Source organism: Cyprinus carpio, chromosome A7 (genome assembly GCF_018340385.1).
Source record: "Cyprinus carpio isolate SPL01 chromosome A7, ASM1834038v1, whole genome shotgun sequence".
NCBI lineage: Eukaryota > Metazoa > Chordata > Actinopteri > Cypriniformes > Cyprinidae > Cyprinus > Cyprinus carpio.
This window is the reverse complement of record NC_056578.1, coordinates 32,814,471-32,834,748: the sequence shown is the minus strand read 5'-3', so window position 1 is coordinate 32,834,748 and position 20,278 is coordinate 32,814,471. Positions and strand designations below refer to the sequence as shown.

Below are 20,278 nucleotides of genomic sequence, written 5' to 3'. Positions count from 1 at the left end.
AGCGAGCCCTACTTGGGGATCTTGAGCGCGCGCGCGACTGATGCTGCTAAAAGTAAGTTTCTAATGTCAAATTTTAGGATTAATTATTGTACATGAAAATCATATTTAGGTCAAAACTGTCAGTTGTTTATGAACTAAATCTGCTGTAAAGGGTGATCTATTTAAGCCCACTGAAATGCTTGAATCCAGACACATCGACATGAGTATCATGTTTTAGGTAAAAAAAAAAGGAAACATTAAAATAACACAGATTAAATAAAATAACTCATGCACGTTCAAATTCCCCGCTGCCGTAACGTTAACAGTTTTATTAAGACGCTACGCATGCCCTATGTGACGTCTGTTTTTATATTGTTTATCAACAGTATACATTTTTATATTGTTTGGATTAACTAGCCGAGTAGACAGATATGAATGTTTCTTCATAACCATACTGAAAATAAGTAAATATTGTTAGCTTATGCTAACTCCCTAGCTAACAAGCTTGCTGGTGCTAAGTTGAGGCAATTTTTAGATATAGGCTAATATAGTTCAGAACATGGTAACTACAGTAATTATCAAAGTGGGAAGTGATGCCCTCTGGGGGTATTTGGCTAGGGGTGTTTTTACACCACAGTCAAGGTTTGAGAAGAAAAAAAATCATTATGAAAATATAATTATACAGTATTCTCTTTAAAATGTTCTTCCTGACATCAGGCCTTATTCTCATGACATATATAACTGTAATGTTCTGCAAAACAACAAACTTTAAAACACTTTTCTCTTACTGGTGAAAATCAGATGGTCAAAGCTGTTTTCTCTCATGTACATCGCAGTGTAAGCTTCACAGTGAACATTACTACATCAGTTGCTGGTTGAAGTTTTGAAGTGGGTTCAGAGTTGGACAGACATGGCTTTGTGGCAAAACTTAACTCAGAACATGAAACTCACAACGGAAAGAAAATAAACTAAATTAAAGGAATAAAAGGATGTAACGAGACTAGATGGGTTTTCTTCTCATCGTGGTTAGGTAGCAGCTGGCTTGTAAGCCAGAGCACGCTGGAACGGCGCTCAAAAAATGCAAAAAGTGATGGCAAAAATCATGGCTAAAGCAAAAGCTGTAAAGCACCTGCAAAAAGCTAATTTTGATGGTGTCCTGAGTATTTAAACTCGGCTTTTGCCCACATCCCAAATGTTGTCTTGACCAATTAGATAACATTAGCTTGGGTGTTGTATATCTCTCTGCCCCATTCATAAATCAAAAATCAGTTCTCATCAGTCGCATGGTCTGAATTTTCCCACTCTTGCAGAGTATAATTTTGGCCATAGTTTCTATAAAAGGAGTATAATACAATTTTCAAAGTATTGATTGATAGAAACGTTTAAAGCATGAATTTTCGAATACACACATACCAAACATTCAATTAAATTCAAGTTTATTTGTATAGCGCCTTTTACGATACAAATCATTTCAAAGCAACTTTACAGATAATTAAGTTTCTACATAGTTAGTAGTAGCTTATCAGTGGTGACTGTCAGTTTATGTGCATATGGCAGAAATATTCAGAAAAATCAATAAAAGACGTAAACAGACGATTAACACTATTAACAGCAATTATGCAATCAAAACTTATAGCAAAATGTGGTAGTTCTGTATGTTGTCTCTGGGTTAGCATCATCTGAGGTCCTCTGAGGGGCTGGCATCATCTCTTCTCAGGTGTTCTGGATCCAGACTGGAGCTTGTGTAAATCCTAGTTACCACGGGATGTAAATCCCGTGGCAAAACAGAGAAACAAATAGAGACATAATTAGCGTAGCTGCTGTTCCAGCCAAGTAAAATTAATTAGTTTAACCTAAACTAAATAATAATAATGCGCATTTGATCAGATAACTGCAGTCCAAAATTATGAGATGCATTATTTGAATGCTTGGCCAAAGACATGTGTTTTTAAAGGGTTAGTTCAGCAAAAATCAAAATTATGTCATTAATGACTCACCCTCATGTCGTTCCAAACCCGTAAGACCTCCGTTCATCTTCGGAACACAGTTTAAGATATTTTAGATTTAGTCCGAGAGCTTTCTGTCCCTCCATTGAGAATGTATGTACGGTATACTGTCCACGTCCAGAAAGGTAATAAAAACATCTTCAAAAGTAGTCCATATGACATCAGAGGGTCCGTTAGAATTTATTGAAGCATCCAAAATACATTTTGTTCCAAAAATAACAAAAAATATAACTTTATTCCGCTTTTTCTTCTCTTCCGGGTCTGTTGTGAACGCGACTGCTGTGACTGTTGACGTACGACGCTGCTGACGTGTTTTCTTTGTTATTGGGCGCACCAGAGAACACGTCAGCAGCGTCGTACGTCAACAGTCACAGCAGTCGCGTTCACAACAGACCCGGAAGAGAAGAAAAAGCGGAACAAAGTCGTAATTTTTGTTATTTTTGGAACAAAATGTATTTTCGATGCTTCAATAAATTCTAACGGACCCTGTGATGTCACATGGACTACTTTGATGATGTTTTTATTACCTTTCTGGACGTGGACAGCAGAGATGGGACCAAGTCACACATGTGCAAGTCTCAAGTAAGTCTCAAGTCTTAACCTTCAAGTCTCAAGTAAGTCCCAAGTATTTTTTTCCTTGGGCAAGTCAAGTCATGTCAAGTCAAGTCACAAGCTATGTCAAGTCAAGTCAAGTCAAGTCCTGTAGTAGGTCAAGTCAAGTCCAAGTCAAGTCACCTTATTGTAATTTTACCTGCAGAATCTGATCTTAATAAAGTGAAAAGACAAGATATAAGTAACTATGAGTAAATTAAAATAATTTGGATTTGCATTGTAAATACTCATGTTCAGTAAAATACATCATGGAATCAAACAAAATTGTAACTTCATAAAATTATTTATTTTTCACTTCTGCCAACAGTGTTTGAAATGTTTTACATTTTCAACATTGAGTCCATAAAACAAATAACAGCTTAACATCCAAAAGACTCCTCTCTGAACACCTCCCTCTCTCTCTCTCAAACACAGTTTACATACAACATTAAATTTTGTTACATTTCTCCTCTCTCTCTCTCACACACTCACTCTCACACACTCTCTCTCTCTCTCTCACACACACACACACACACACACACACACACACACTCTCTCGCACACACACTCTCTCTCTCATACACACACACACTCACTCTCTCTCTCTCACACACTCTCTCTCTCTCTCTCTCTCTCACACACACACACACACACACACTCAGAGTATATCCATAAGTCATTACCTCTTTTACAAGGTATTGCACTTGCAAAATATAAGATTCGAGATAGTTTATTTTTATTTAAAGGAATTAATTAATTATAAAAGCGATTTAAGGGAATAAAGAAAAAGAAAGAAAGGCTTATTGTATTAGTGAAATAATTTTAACTATTTGCAGCTAATATTTTATTTTTAATTATGCATGCATTGTCTCTAAATTAATAAAGGTCATTATAGCATATTTTCAATTCAAAAAGGCAAAATGTAATAAATAAATAAAAATGTTAAATGTTTATATACTTACATTTTCCCAGGCATTCGTTCACTTCTTTAATCATTTTGACAATGATGAGCTAGACCGCTGAACTTTTAGTCTTCCTAACAACAAACAGAGCGGTGCATAGTCCTAATGGAGTTCATCAGAGCAGCATCAAGAATATCAAATATTTTGCAGTGAATCTCTTATTTGCATCTTAAGTTTATTCCCAATAATAATGACAGCTTTGTGAAAGTGTAGAACTCGGTGAGCTCGCGCAAAACACATCTTCAGCATAGCGACTTATTTGCACGTCTCTGATTGGCCATTGCGTTCAACAGACATGTCTGTGATTGGCTACAATGCCCAACGCTGCAAAAGCAGGTCGTGAGTAACTTTAATGCAAAGGGAAAATGTATATAAAAAACTGTAATATGCACTTTTCATGATTAGGTAATCGCGGTAGTTGTAGTCTTATTCACATTTGTTTTTCTGATTAATTGTTTTGCTCTATGAGAAAGACAAGGTAACAAAATATTTGGGGCTTTACTATAAACATTCGGGGCTTAAGCCCCCTTAGCCCAGCCCTAGCGCAGCCCCTGCAAGAAACGTGTTTTTTGACGGCCTGCTAGCAGATCATTAGGAAAGATTAGATGAATGTGATCATTTATGTTTGGGCCTTTTTTGGGCCTGAAATCGCCGATACAACCTTTAATGGCTACTTTAGCTATTATTACATTAGCTAACTACCAACTAACCAGATAACATTAACAAATTGACAAGCACTTACTGGGCAGAATGGCTCTTCAGATGACGGACGAAATTGGAGGTTGTCGTCTGGCTGCGCTGTTCTTCTTTTGCCATCTTGCAAAAAATTCTTGAAGCCAAAAGCGATGACCCTCGGTACCCCTCCGGCTGACATGTTGATGTGATGTGATAGCTGATCTAAGTGGGCGTGGTGTGCGTAAGGTACGAGAGGGCATGACTGATGATAGTGTCGTGATCCAGTCATGACAACGCTATTCTCAGCCTGCGCTCCAGTTCAGTTATCAACCTTATTTTTTTAAAATAATTTATATATTTTATATTCAAACTGAAAACATGATGTGATTAACACTCAAGTCATTGAAGTCATCGTGTCTCAAGTCAAGTCAAGTCCCGAGTCTTTAACTTCCAAGTCCGAGTCAAGTCTCAAGTATTTAATTTTTTGTCAAGTCAAGTCACAAGTCATAAAAATAGCGACTCGAGTCGACTCGAGTCCAAGTCACCAAGTCACAAGTCCCCATGTCTGGTGGACAGTATACCGTACATACATTCTCAATGGAGGAACAGAAAGCTCTCGGACTAAATCTAAAATATCTTAAACTGTGTTCCAAAGATGAACGGAGGTCTTACGGGTTTGGAACGACATGAGGGTGAGTCATTAATGACATAATTTTGATTTTTGGCTGAACTAACCCTTTAATCTAGATTTAAACAGAGAAAGTGTGTCTGAACCCCGAACATTATCAGGAAGGCTATTCCAGAGTTTGGGAGCCAAATGCGAAAAACTCTACCTCTTTTAGTGGACTTTGCTATCCTAGGTACTATCAAAAGTCCAGCGTTTTGTGACCTTAGGGAGCATGATGGATTGTAGCGTGGTAGAAGACTAGTTAGGTATGCAGCTTACTAGTATGAGCTAAACCATTAAGGGCCTTATAAGTAAGTAATAATATTTTGTAAATGATACGGAACTTAATAGGTAGCCAGTGCAGAGACTGTAAAATTAGGGTAATATGATCATATTTTCTTGACCTGGTAAGGACTCTAGCCGCTGCGTTTTGGACTACCTGTAGCTTGTTTATTGAGGATGCAGGACAACCACCTAGCAGTGCATTACAATAGTCCAGTCTAGAGGTCATGAATGCATGAAATATCTCTAATACATAAAAAACATCTAACATGTTTCGTAGCTTGGCAATGTTTCTAAGATGGAAGAATGCTGTTTTTGTAACATGGGAAATATGATTTTCAAAAGACAAGTTACTGTCTAATATAACACCCAGAGTTTTGACAGTAGATGAAGTAACAGTACATCCGTCTAATTGCAAATTGTAATCTACGAGATTCTGTGTAATGTTTTTTGGTCCAATAAGTAATATCTCTGTCTTATCTGAATTTAATAGGAGAAAATTATTGGTCATCCAAGTCTTTTACATTTTTAACACACTCTGTTAGCTTAGATAATTTAGAAGTTTCATCTGGTCTCGTTGAGATATATAGTTGAGTATCATCAGCATAACAGTGGAAACTAATCCTGTATTTTCTAATGATATTACCAAGGGGCAAAATGTATATTGAAAATAGCAGAGAACCTAGGACAGATCCTTGTGGCACACCATATTTTACTGGTGATAAATGAGATGACTCCCCATTTAAATAAACAAAGTGGTAGCGATCGGACAGGTAGGATCTACCATCTTAAAGCCTGCCCTTGGATACCTGTATAGTTTTGTAATCTATCTATGAGTATGTCGTGATCTATGGTGTCGAACGCAGCACTAAGATCAAGTAAAACTAGCAATGAGATGCAGCCTTGGTCTGACGCAAGAAGCAAGTCATTTGTAATTTTAAAAAGTGCAGTTTCTGTGCTATGATGGGGCCTGAAACCCGACTGAAATTCTTCATAGAGATCATTTTTTTTGCAGGAAGGAGCACAATTGAGCAGACACAACTTTTTCTAAAATTTTAGACATAAGTTGAAGATTTGAAATGGGTCTGTAATTTGCCAGTTCACTAGGATCTAGTTGTGGTTTCTTAATAAGAGGCTTAATAACCGCCAGCTTGAATGGTTTTGGGACGTGACCTAAAGGTAACGATGAGTTAATAATATTGAGAAGTGTTTATTCTGCTACAGGTAACAACTCTTTCAGTAATTTAGTGGGTACAGGATCTAATAAACATGTTGTTGGTTTAGATGCAGTGATAAGTTTATTTATCTCTTCCTGTCCTATAGTTGTAAAGCACTGCAGTTTATCTTTGGGTGCGATGGATAAAACTGAAGTATTGGACGCTGTAGAATCTACATTTGTTATTGTATTTCTGATGTTATCTATTTTATCAGTGAAGAAATTCATAAAGTTATTACTATTTAACTGTGAGGGAATATTTAGATTGGGTGGTGTCTGGTTATTTGTTAATCTAGCCACTGTGCTAAATAAAAACCTTGGATTGTTTTGGTTATTTTCTATGAGTGTGTGGATATGCTCGGCCCCAACAGAAATTATAAAATCTCTATAAACAGTATACTGTTTTTCCACGCAATTCTAAAAACTTCCAAGTTAGTTTTTCTCCATTTGCGCTCAAGACTACGAGTTTCTTTCTTGAGAGAGTGGGTATTACTGTTGTACCATGGCACAGTACATTTTTCTCTAACCTTTTTCAATTTGATGGGGGCAACAGCTTCTAATGTATTAGAGAAGATAGTGCCCATGTTCCCAGTCATTTCATCTAGTTTATGTGTATTTATGGGTACACAGAACTTTGAGATAAATCAGGCAGGTTATTTGCGAATCTGTCTTTGGTGGCTGGAACAATAGTTCTGCCCGGACGATAACGCGAAGCCATAAAGTTATTATCATCAATACGCAGAATGCACGATACAAGGAAATGGTCAGTAACATCATCACTTTGAGGTACGATAACTATATCAGTAAGATCGATTCCATGCGATATAATTAAAACTAGCGTATGATTAAAACGATGAGTGGGACCGGTGAAATTTTGCTTTACTCCAAAACAGTTTAATAAGTCAGTAAACGGATATGGATATGAACCCTTAAGCTATTCAACAGTTGCACGCAGACGGGGTGCGCAGCTGTCCGCGAGCCCTCCTGATGATGAAAATTATGTAATGCGGACGGTGCACAGATGCGGACAGCCGAAGTTTACCTGGGCCTTAAGGAATTTCAGTTGTTGGGGGAAGCCACCCAACGCAGTTTCTACTAATGATTTTCCTCATGTGATGCTCATGATATGCTGTGTCTTTGAACCATTAATCTTGGTTATTTTGTCCAAAATTGACAATCTCCTTCCTGAGTTGGGATTCATCAATGTGTCCTTTTGTGTTAAAGTTGCAAGCTGTTCAAACCGTGGTTGGTTGGGGTTCTGGACAGGTTTACAACGTTGTCCTGTTTCCTGTCCCACATTTTGGAATTTGGCTCCTTATGTTTCAATGTTCTGCTTGAATACTAAATTGTCTGATTTGCTATGATATCCTATAGTAATGTAATGAAAGCTGGGGACATTGTTTTGTTGGCTTTGGTCCAGCCCACTTGGGTTTTGTTGCAGTGCATTTTCCTCCCATTGACGGAGGGCAGGGATGATTGAACTCACCTGGAGCAGGAGGTATTTAAGAGGAAGTGAAATAAGGAATAGAGAATCCTAGGAGAGTGAATGTGACTGGCCTTTGCGCTCAGAAATGAGACGATCCTTGCACCACATGAAATGAATTGTGTGATCACGATTTTTAGCGTGAAGTCTGGGGCGGGGCGAAATCACAGGAGTGGAGTGTAGTGCAGTGTTGTGTGTCACTTGCTATCGCTGTTTATCTTAGTGAAGGCCGACAAGTTACTGTTTGATGAACTTAGTTAAATGTTATTTATCACTTTCTAAATAAGCATTGTCAATAAAGTAAACGTTTTCTATTCAGTCTGTTGTGTAGTGTACCCTTTGTTTTCCTCCATATGTCTGGTTAAATCTCCTTAAAAATAATTGGAGGTTCGTTACAGTAATTAGGGCTGGGCGATATATCAAATATTAGCAATAATATTGAAATAATTTTGACGACGATGTAAAATGTAAAAATATTGTGAATATCGAATATTTCAAATTCAAGCATACTTTCCCAAAAGAATGCGCCGAACGACCAAAAAAGGAACATGTAACTGCAGACTGCTCTACACGCCTCTACTACGAGAGCTTTCATGAGAGTGGTTGCCAGATAACAAGAGTTTAAATCCCCGAATCAGAGCTTCGCTGTTACAAGGATACATTTTCTGCCCGTTTTGCTTATTTTAAGCCATCTGGCAACCATGCGCACATGCTCACTCCTCATTGCGGAAGCACCACCGATGATGATCTGAAAACACTAACTAGCTGGAGTTTAGCGATCTAATGAAAGCGTTGTTCAGCCGCTCTGTGTTCTGTCATGAGATCTTGACTGTAGGCTACTATTTGCAATTTTGATCGCTGAATAAATGCACTTACTCGACCGCTGATGTTTGAATAGAGAAACATAGACTATGGCCATTTGGAAGTACTATTATGGAATTTCTATTATATTTACCAGTTTTAATAATATAGACAGAGAGTGCAAAACTCTTTGGTATTCATATATATATATATATATATTAGTAATATGTATATTTGTTCTTATTTTCTAATGACAAAGATAAAATAATGACAATGATTTTTGTCTTTGCTCATTTTGTCCTAAATATCTGCCATTCTTTTTTTATTTTATAATGTTACCTTGAAAGGCTTTGTTTTTTTATAAAAAAGGAAATTAGTTTGGCTGTAATGCTCAGACAACCTGCAAAATAGTAAAATTAACATGACAAAGAATTGTGATAAAATCATGAATCGTGATATTTCTGAAAAAATTGTGACATGATATTTTTGCCATATCGCCCACCCCTACCCCGGCCTTTAAAAGTCATCTGGCTGTATCATTGTGCACAGTGTTTCTCCTGTTTGTCAGCGCTGTATCATCTGGCTGTAAACAGAGTTATTTGTATCTCACAGCACTTTTTGTGTCGCCTGAGCGAGACTCGTCTGCTCTGCTGTGTGTGTGCTTTGGTCGGCGCAGCAACAAACCGCCCTTGCGCTGCACAAGCCATTTCACGAGTTCACGCTTACATATTATTAGCTGAGGTATGGAATGCGTATTTGGCGTGCTGTCCCCGTCTAGTTGTAAAGTGAACTCAAAGTAAGGAGATGGGGTGGAGGAGGGATGCTGATAAACCGTCAATGGATAGAGGTAAGTCAGTGGTATTTATACTGTGGTATTGATTACTTGATTGTGGTCCACCAGTGTTGATTAGGCTAAGTATCTGATGTGCTCCTTCCGAACCTTATTAATAAAACATAATTTCACGAGTTCACGCTTACATAGTATTAGCTGAGGTATGGAATGCGTATTTTGCGTGCTGTCCGGGGAAGGGCTCCGAGCTCAGGAATGGCCCGAACCTAGAGTACCCCGCAAAAGCCAATTGAACAAAGGACAGTCGCCAGATTAAGAACACCCCCCCCCCCCAAAAAAAAAAAAATTAGCATTGTGATTACTGGCGGGGGCTAATTTTTATTTTTCGTGAGAAGTAAGCTGGTTGGCAGGCCGGAAGAGCCTACGTACTCCATGGGAGCGAGGCAGCTGTGGCCTAACGGTTAGAGATTTGGACTTGTAACCAGAAGGTCGCAGGTTGTAGGTGGGAGGGAGTGAATGAACAGCGCTCTCTTCCACCCTCAATACCCATGGCTGAAGTGCCCTTGAGCAAGGCACTGAACCCCCAGTTGCTCCCCGGGCGCTGGATATAGCTGCCCACTGCTCCGGGTGTGTGTCACGGTGTGTTCACTTCTCACTGCTGTGTGTGTGCACTTGGATGGGTTAAATGCAGAGCACCAATTTCGAGTATGGGTCACCATACTTGACAAATGTCACGACTTTCACTTTTTTAAGCATTGGAAGGGTAGGCCCTACCGGCTGCTGGTACTGGACTACATGGTTTGGGGCGCCCGGTCGGAAGGGCTTGAGCCGATGCTCAACGGGAGCTCACAGCGTTGGAACGGGTGAGCCCTACCGGCCGATAAGGAGGAGCAGCGTGATTGTATAGCCCGACCGGGAGGGCCCGAGTTGCCTCGACTGGAATAGGTCACAGTGTCGGTGTACAGGCCCTACAGGCTGACAAGCCTCTGCTAGTCAGTGGGCGAAGGCAAATGGCTGAGACTCATAGCGTTGGACGGTTAAGCCTCGCCTACCATCAAATGGAAACCTTTCCATTTGATGGTAGGCGAGGCTTAACCGTCCAACGCTATGAGTCTCAGCCATTTGCCTTCGCCCACTGACTAGCAGAGGCTTGTCAGCCTGTAGGGCCTGTAGGTTGCGTGGCCTGGAGAATCTTGCCGACGTCCGAAGGGAGCACACGCATCGAACAGGTAAGTTTCGCCAACCGTAGAATGGAAAGGTAACGTTGTCTGGCCAGGAGGCTCTCGCCGGCGTCCAAAGGGAGCACACGCATCGAACGGGTAAGCCTCGCTGACCGTAGAAATGGAAAAGGTAAGGTTGTCTAGCCAGTAGGCTCTCGCCGACGTCCGAAGGGAGCACACACATCGAACAGGTAAGCCTCTCCGGATGTAAGACAGAAAAGGTAAAGTTGTGTGGCCAGGAGGCTCTCGCCAGCATCCAACATGGACTTCCTGCTCACTGTATCGGCTGGGTAAGCCGCAGGCCGTAGAATGGAAAAGGTAAGTTTGTGTGGTTGTGAGACTCTCGTCGACGTCTTATGGGAGTTAGCTACTCATGGCATAAGATGGGTAAGCCTCGCTGACCGTAGAAATGGAAAAGGTAAGGTTGTCTAGCCGGGAGGCTCTTGCCGACGTCCGAAGGGAGCACACACATCGAACAGGTAAGCCTCTCCGGATGTAAGACAGAAAAGGTAAAGTTGTGTGGCCAGGAGGCTCTCGCCAGCATCCAACATGGACTTCCTGCTCACTGTATCGGCTGGGTAAGCCTCGCAGGCCGTAGAATGGAAAAGGTAAGTTTGTGTGGTTGTGAGACTCTCGTCGACGTCTTATGGGAGTTCGCTACTCATGGCATAAGATGGGTAAGCCTCGACGACCGTAGGATGGAAAAGGTGGGTTTGTGTGGCCGTGAGGCTCTCGCCGATGTCCGATGGGGGCTTGATACTCGTGGCATCGGACGGCTTGCATATTGGGTAGATCAGTTTGGGGACCGAAAAACATGGAAAGGTAAGGGTTGTCTGGCCAGGAGGCTCTCACCAGCATCCGATGGGAGCACACGCATCGAACGGGTAAGCCTCGCTGGCCGAAAGACGGAAAAGGTAAGGTTGTCTAGCCGGGAGGATCTCACCAACATCTGATGGGAGCTCAAACTCCAGACATCGAATGGGTAAACCTCTCTGGGCGTAAGACGGAAAAGGTCATTTTGAGTAGCCGGGCCGCTCTCACCGACATCCGAATGGAGCTCAAGCTCCTGGCAACGAACGGGTAAGCCTTTCTGGCTGCAGGATAGAAAAGGTAAGGTTGTCTAGCCGGGAGGCTCTCTTCGGCATCCGATGGGAGCTGCAGCTCCTGGCATCGAATGGGTAAGCTTTGTTGGCCATAGAATAGAAAAGGTAAGGTTGTTTAGCTGGGAAGCTCTCGCCGGTGTTCGGTGGAAGCTCAATGCTTGCGGCATCGGATGGGTACGTCTCGCCGATTGTAGAATGGAAACGGAGGCTCTCGCTCTCTAGCGGGGCTGCTGGGGAAGCGGAGAGATATAGATAGAGGCTCCTGCGGGAGCGAGAACTGCAGCGGCAGTGGGGTTTTTTTTTTTGTTTGTTTTTTTGCAACTTTATTAGGTTTAAAAAGACATGCATTTCCTCTTAATCACGCGAAGAAAAAAGTATTGAAAAGCTAGCTGATGCGCACGTTGGCTAGACTTGGAGAGAGGTGCCTAGTAATACTCACGTCACAGGTTAATTAGGTTGCACTTGTTGATTGTTTCTTTGTGGTAAACCTTATGTGCCTATAATCAATAGTCATTTAGGTACATAGTTGAAATCATTTTCTCGCAAATCAATCTTTTTTATCCGTTTATCTGAGTAAAGTGTAATTTAAAATACAGGGAAAAAAATACTTAAGAAAATCTTTCTTAAAAAATTAAGAAAAGAAGATCCTTGTGTCACAACGTCATTTAACAACTTTCAGCAACCAACGACATCTTTTAGCGACTTACCTAAAAATGTATTTGCAACACGGCCTGTGCCGGAAGAGCCACGGTAAAAAGGTTGAGTCGAAGCGGGAAGCCAGTGAGGCTTTGCTGCGGTGAGATCGGGGGCGCGGCCCAGGCTCGTTGGAAGCCTGGCACTGTGAGCCAGTGCTTAAGGAAAGCCGGGTCTTGTGCGCCGCGGGGTAATGGAGGTGTCGAGTGAGGCGAGTTCGGGGCCTTGCGAGTTTTGCTCGATATATTGGCCGCCCTGTTGTTGTGGATTTAGGAGTGAGGTTTGGCGGATTGCTGGGAGACTAATAACTTAGATCGTACAGATCCGCTTTGTTTACCTTCACCTCGATATATTGGCCGCCCTGTTGTTGTGGATTTAGGAGTGAGGTTTGGCGGATTGCTGGGAGACTAATAACTTAGATCGTACAGATCCGCTTTGTTTACCTTCACAAGGAAGGAGCGTCTGAATTAATCGCCGTTTGTCTCAGGATTAAATGCGGTCAACTTCCCGATTGGAGGAATTGTAGGGACAGCCGAAAGATAAAAGGATGCCGGGGAAAAATTGGAAGTGACGCCGGTAGAGGCGAGGTTAAGCCTCGGCGTCGTGGGGAGCGTGTGGCTTGTTGAGCAGAGCAGCGGCAGCAATGGAGCACGGAGCTCGGTGGCGGTGTCTGGCGGAGAAGGAGCGATCCTGGGCCCGGCAGATTGGCCAGAGAACTGAAAAATACTGAATACATACAGGTCATGCCCGTAGCCAGCTATGAGGACACTGGTAAATTTTTCATGTTCAAAAATAAAATTTGTTCTCTAAATTACTAATCTGCTGTTTAAAGCTCCTCATATGAGTGTCTGCATGTATAATTAGGTTTAGACAGTTTGCAGGAATGTTAAGCGCAGAGTTTAGCTTGCAGAGTGAACAAGGCAAGAGAGAATTGTGAGTGAGGGTGCAGGCACACCGTGTTGCCAGATCCAGTTATTATAAGCGTCTTTGGACTTGTCTTTTCTACTTTAGAATGTTAATAGAGCAGGAAGTTGCAGTTTAGTGTTAGCCATATCTTTATATTATTTCATTTACAAAATATTTGAACTCATTTCAGTTTATTTATTATTAATTTTTGGTTTTTATTTATATTTGTTTTTTCAAAACACTGCGATGATCGCCAGAAACTGACAGTAATCAAAAAAGCCCACAAACATGTAATTGACAGGATATCACATTATGTAAGGCAAAAGCAAAAAACAAACAAACAAACAAAAAAACAAACAAACATATTATCTGTCAAAACTTTATCTATCAAAACTATAGCATATGACACTAGTGCAGAGATCTGTAGAACAAGTAGTTACAGAACGAAAAAAACTGCAAACAGCAATGAAGAAGTCTATGCTATTTCATTGAGTATTGTAGTTAAATTTTCACAAAATCATGCTAACAACATTCATAAGAGCACTAGACAAAGTTATCATCTGGCGATGGTTATTAATGAAAACTACAACAGTAACACTATTATTAACAGCATAATATAGTTGTATTACTGTAATAGGGCTATGCATTGTTGAATGAATAATAAACAACGGATAAAATTATACATCCCTAATGGTGCAATATGATATTATATAACAATGCTCATTACTCCAAAACAGAGAAAACCTCTTTCACAAACATCTACATGTCTATCTCTTTTAAAGTGTTAGTGTTTATATAATGAGTTGTATGTGGGGTTATTATATTATAATTCTTAACCCCACCCCAGACCTCACTAATTTTTAAACCCTGGCTACGGCCATGATACAGTATATATATATGTTTTTTTTTTTTCTCACTCTTTTCCTTAGCTTACTTGATGTTTCTGTGAAAGAGCTTGATTGAAAAGTGACCTTTTAGCTCCATCTAGTGGATCCTTCTGGTTAATCAAGCCTTTTTCCTGATAGAGTAAAGCACCTCAAAGATTGTTCGTTGTCGTTTTGCTAAGATGCATGGAAAGTTGTAAATCTCTCTTGTTCATTATTTGCAGTCCTTAACATAGAATCAGCACCTCATCTCCTCAGAATAGTCAGCTTTTGTGAGTTGTTGTAGGCAGGGAGGCCATATTCATATGTCTAATGTCTTGTTCTCATGCAGGACTGAGAGAGTGGTTTCTTCTCGCAGCACCATGAGCTGGAGCTTTCTTACACAGATGTTGGATGAAATCTCCAACCACTCCACCTTCATGGGCAAGATCTGGCTCTCGTTATTTATCATCTTCCGGATCGTTTTGACTGTCGTGGGGGGAGAATCGATATACTATGATGAACAGAGCAATTTTGTGTGTAACACCCTGCAACCTGGCTGTGAAAACGTCTGCTATGATGATTTTTCACCACCACCCCATCAAATAAATTATTTTTTTTCACAGATAATTATGATCTCAACTCCCACTGTTATGTACCTGGGCTTTGCTATGCACAAGATCGCTCGCATGAATGATGAGGAGTACAAGCTGAGGAACAGGAAGAGCATGCCAATGATCCACCGCAGAGCCAACCGTGATTATGAGGAGAATGATGGGGACAACTGTGAGGAAGGTCCCATGATGATGGAGGAGATCCTGCCAGAGAAAACTCCTGAGAAGCCTGCCCCTAAACACGATGGGCGGCGGAGGATAAAGCGGGATGGGCTCATGAAAATATACATCCTGCAGCTTCTATGTCGGGTTATTCTTGAGGTGGGCTTTCTCTTTGGCCAGTACATCCTGTACGGTTTTAAGGTCGCTCCTTTATACGAGTGCACTCGCAGCCCCTGCCCACACACGGTGAACTGCTTTGTGTCACGTCCCATGGAGAAAACCATCTTCCTGCTGATCATGTATGCAGTTAGCGGTCTATGCTTGTCTTTCACGGTACTGGAAATTCTTCATTTGGGCCTCAGTGGAATCCGTAATGCTTTTTTCACACATGCACACCACCACAACATCACACGCCCCCGTAGTACCATATGCAGACAGGTGCCCACAGCCGTGGGATTGAAACCGGAGTATAACTTGGACTCGGCTCGGGAGACTCTGCAAAATATTGACCACCTGCAAAGACACCTAAAACTGGCCCGGCAGCATCTGGATATGGTCTATCAGAATGGGGAGAGCAGCCCTGAGTCCAACAACACTGCTGTCGGGCAGAACAGACTCAACGTCGCTCAGAAGAAGCATGGAAGCAGATGTGATAAAGGTAAGACAAAAAAGTGATTCATTTTCATTCATTCATTTTTAAAAACTTACTAATGTAGTATTTATGTATTTTTTTAATTTATTTGAGAAATAAGGAAATAGTGTCTGTGTGTATGTGTGTGTATATATACAGTGCCCTCCATAAGTATTGGAACAGTAAACACAAAACAGCTTTCTCTGCTGTAGAGTCAAGACATTTGCAAATATGATTAAAAGATGAATATGCGACAAAACTACAGAATGTCACATTTTATTATTAGGTCTTTCGACACATACATGTTTTACCAAATAAAAAGGACAGCACTTTTAGAGTTCATCCCACTATTTGGTGTGAGCATAAGTATTGGAACAGTTGAATTTAGTTGCAGATCACTTGCATGCAATCAGAGCAGTGAGTCTGCGACACATAGACATCACCAGACTCTTGGTCTTATGCTTTGAAATGCTTTTCTCCAGCCTTTAATGCAGCCAATTCCAACTGTTGCTTGTTTTGGGTAGTTTCTGTCTTTAGTCTCCTCTTCAGCTGGTAAAATTAATGTTCAATCGGATTTAAATCTGGAGATTGATTTGGGAAATCTAAGACTTTACATGTCTTTGCTCTGATAAAGCCCTTTTGTACCCTTACCTGAAGCTTTACAGATGAGGTTGTATGCTTAGGATCATTTGCAGTTCCCTTTTTTCTCCACACTTTTGCTTTCCAGTCACTTAGATAAAGGTTAATCTTTGTCTCATCGGTCCATAAGCTCGGTTCCAAAACTCTACTGGCTCACATTTGTGAAGAATCTTGCCTTTCTATTTTTGGTGTTGATCAGAGGTTTGCATCTTGCTGTGTAGCTTCTGTAATTCTGTGTCAAATTCTCCTGCGGACTGTAGATTGTCAGAGCATCACCCCAGCTTTCTGGAGGTTGTTGGTGATTTCACAGACATGTATTTTAGGGTTCATTTTCACAGCTTTTATGATTTGTCTGTCATCAACTACTGTTGTTTTTCTCAGCCGATCAGGTCGTCGTTGGTTGATGTCGCTGGTAGTTTACAAACTCTTGATTTCTCCATGCCCTTTGTTTTTCCTTTAGTTCTAATTGACTTCCTCTTTTCTTTTAGCATCCAAATTGCTTGCTTTTCTTTCAGAGTCGGCTTCCTCGTCTTCATCCTGGTTTGTGTGTGTCATCATCGAATGCAAGACTTAGAATGCTGAAGCAATGGATACAACTGATGACACATTCCTTGCTTTTAATATCTGAAGAATTAATGCAACCGGACACAGCTGAACACTTAGAAAGACCTGTGAGGCAACTGTTCCAATACTTATGCTCACATCAGATAGGGAGATGAAACTCTAAAATAGGGCTGTGCGATTAATCGAAATCGTCATAAAATCACGATTTGAGCGTGCGCGATTTCTAAATCGTTTCATAGCACGATTTTCCGTGGCCCCGACCTCCCGCAGTATGCTATCCAATCCAACGAGAATGCAGCGTGCCTAAATGGAGCGCGAGAACAGAACAGACTGGGCATATGCCTAAGTAACTCCAGATTCAAACACTGTCTGTGATGCGTATTTTTTCCGAGCCCATGTTAACGAATCAGAGCGTTTACACTGCATGCGGAAAAAGATGTGAACAGAAAAGGTTAGAAACAGAAAGGTGCGAACATAATTAATATCTAGCACATGAGCATAGAGAGAGTTGTGAGTGCACAGGACGCAGTTTGAGCGAGAGGAGACATGTTTTAATTGCGCGCACTCTCTCCGGGCGAGAGCAGCGTGTATCTGAGCACGCGTGTCTGGTTTTGTGACAAAGCAAAGGAAATCTGCGTGCGAGCGGAGAGATTCGCGCCCGCGCATTATTTTAATGTGCTTTCGCGTTACAATAATGCGCTCTCGCTGCTGATTCAGCACCGCATACACATACTGTATATGCATTGCAGACAGAGTGGGCCTACGTGTGAACCTGTATAATGTATAACAAATCTATTTCACCACCTGAGGCACAGCTACAATGAGCTCTATGAACAATGCATGGCAAAAAAGAAAAAAAATTCCCTGGACACGGGATTTATATTTATTTATTTTTTTTGCCATACGTCTAGACATTTTGTAACACCTTTACTTAGTGATTATTTTGACTTATGTCTGTTCTAAAGACGTTACAACTTTTTGATAAAGCTCTCATTGGTTTTCTTTTGGAAATATGTTTCAAATTCATACTGAATGCATTTATGATTGTAAAGCATGTCTGTGTGTGTCAAAATCGTGATTAAAATTGAAATCGCAAAATTGATCAAAGAAATCGCGATAGGGTTTTTTTGTCCATATCGCTCAGCCCTACTCTAAAAGTGCTGATCTTCTTAGCTGGTAAAACATCTTTGTGTTGAATCACCCTATAATAAAATGTAACATTCTGTAGTTTTGTCTCATATTCATCTTTTAATCATATTTACAGATTTCTTGACTCCACAGCAAACAGAACAATTTTGTCTTTACTGTTCCAATACTTATGGAGGGCAGTGTATTACTTCCAAAAATATATGTACACTTATTTATATAAATATGTATAGTTTTATATAAACAAGTTTTATAGATAATTTTTCGAAATATAGAGACACTTATGTTAACGTTTTCTATAATTTATTAATGAAATATATGCACACTTTATGTAAAAGAGACTTATGTTTTTATTTTCTTGGAATAAAGACATGTATGTGTTTTAATTATTTTTCTTTATTTCCTGTCTGTCGCACTGTCTCTCATAGGGATCCGTGTTTGATTGAAAATAGCATCTACTTTCCTGTGCAACAAAGCACCCCAGCTGTGGTTGGCATTACTCATCTTGAAAGTGGAAAGTGTCTGTGTGTGTTGTGTATTTTGTGTTTGGCTGCTGAACATGTGAAGCATCGTGAGACTGAGTGGAGCAAGTGTGTCCTTACGCACACTGGTCAATCTTTGATAATGTGTCGTGCAGTACTATGGCAAGTGAACACTAAGATGGTTGTTATACTCCTCAGTCACTAGGTGGCTGTGCAATGTCTCAGTTCTTGTCATCTCACGCTTTTTTTTTTTTTCATAGGGAAAATAAGTTTTGGTTCTTACATTTGTTTACCACACTTCTTTATGAAGTGCCAAGGGTTGCATCTCAAAAATGCCTTAAACTGGAGATTATGTATCTTTGCCATTCCAAAATGAGATGGACGAACCACTGTAAAACCACATAAGAAATGTAGTTCAGAAAGTTTATGTTTAGCACTTAGAACAGTGCTGTGTTTTGAGTAGTGGGACCACAATTAGTGGAAGTTTGTAATGAACAAAATGGAAACCTGAAAAATGTTTGAATACTTGTGGATCAATTATTGATCTACAAAGAAGCATTTGATATTTTATTTGCATATTGCGTACTTTACCTATATATGAAAAGTATATTGTTTACCACCTGTCTTATTTGAAGAAGCTTCTCTTTAGGCTACAATTTCAGTCTTACTTGTTTGCTTTTTGTTTACTTCCTTATTTTCTGAGGCCTTAAACAAGTTTGGTTTTGTTTGGCTTTCGTTTCATTTGACAAACTGTTAGAGAGGTAAACACTCAAGTCTCAGAGAATGTCTTCACACAAGCACTAATAAAATTATTAATTTCATTTGTTTTTCACCTTTAAAAAAAGGTTGGTGTAAAATTTTGGCGCCTTTATGCAAAAAGTTTGTCCAAATGTAGTTTGCATTGAATAGCAATAAGGTCTCAAAATTGAAAGCCATAGAGCCTAATGTTTTATATTGTATTTTATAATCTTATAATAAACCTTGGTTAATTGTTTTTTTTTTTTTAGAAGTATCGTTCAGTGAGCTCATGTATCCTGATTTTAAATGACATTTGCCTTTATGTAACACCAACTTACTTTGAGAGTGCTAGATTACAGCAAAGATTCGCATATGCACATTTTGTGGTGTGCATATGTAGTTGTAGTTTTACTTATTTAGTGTTTACTGTAGTTTTTTTTACTGTAGTTTTACTTATTTAGGGTTCCTGAAAGATTGTTTAGTCACTCACTATATGTTTATCATATAATAAATTACCTTAAATATTTACAAGTTGTTTTGTAACTGAAAAGTCATGTTTGTAATACTTGACGTAATTGTGCAGTTATTTAATAAATTATGACTTAGTCAAATCAATTTTTTTTTTTTTTTTCTCTACTGTCATCTCAAAATGGACATTTTGTCTCATTTCATATGCATAATGCTGTAATGCCTAAATTCCCTTGGGTATCACTGCAATAGTTTGATACATTGGTAATAAATAACAAAAAAAATTGTTTCTGCAGTAATTTTATTATCTATGCTTTTCAAAATGTATTCCATGTATTTAATTGTAATTTGTGTCATTTGAAATCACATCTTGGCCAAATAAATAGAGTACAGGGGTATCTAAAAACAAACAAACAAACAAAACCTAATCTTCAGTCTGTCCATTTCTCAAATGTAAGAATGGTAAATGAATATTACTGAACAACTGAGAGCTTCACAGGTGTAGCATTTGGACCAATCAGACACACATTTGTTCATTAGATTTAACAAATCAATTATTTATTAGATTAACAAACAATCACAGACTCCTCACCTAAC

General features: G+C 39.9%; 1 protein-coding gene across 1 annotated transcript; it reads left to right on the top strand.

Moving 5' to 3' along the window:
- Positions 1-19,928, top strand: LOC109089318 (gap junction gamma-1 protein-like). The gene is made up of 3 exons (XM_042760857.1): positions 1-52; positions 14,590-15,671; positions 18,422-19,928. Exons 2-3 carry the CDS (start codon positions 14,621-14,623, stop codon positions 18,433-18,435), a joined length of 1,065 nt encoding a protein of 354 aa, XP_042616791.1. The 5' UTR covers positions 1-52; positions 14,590-14,620; the 3' UTR covers positions 18,436-19,928.
- Positions 19,929-20,278: the final 350 nt, after the last annotated feature.

Coding starts and splice junctions, on each gene's coding strand:
- LOC109089318 (XM_042760857.1), top strand. CDS start 14,621: ATGAGCTGGAGCTTTCTTACACAGATGTTGGATGAAATCTCCAACCAC.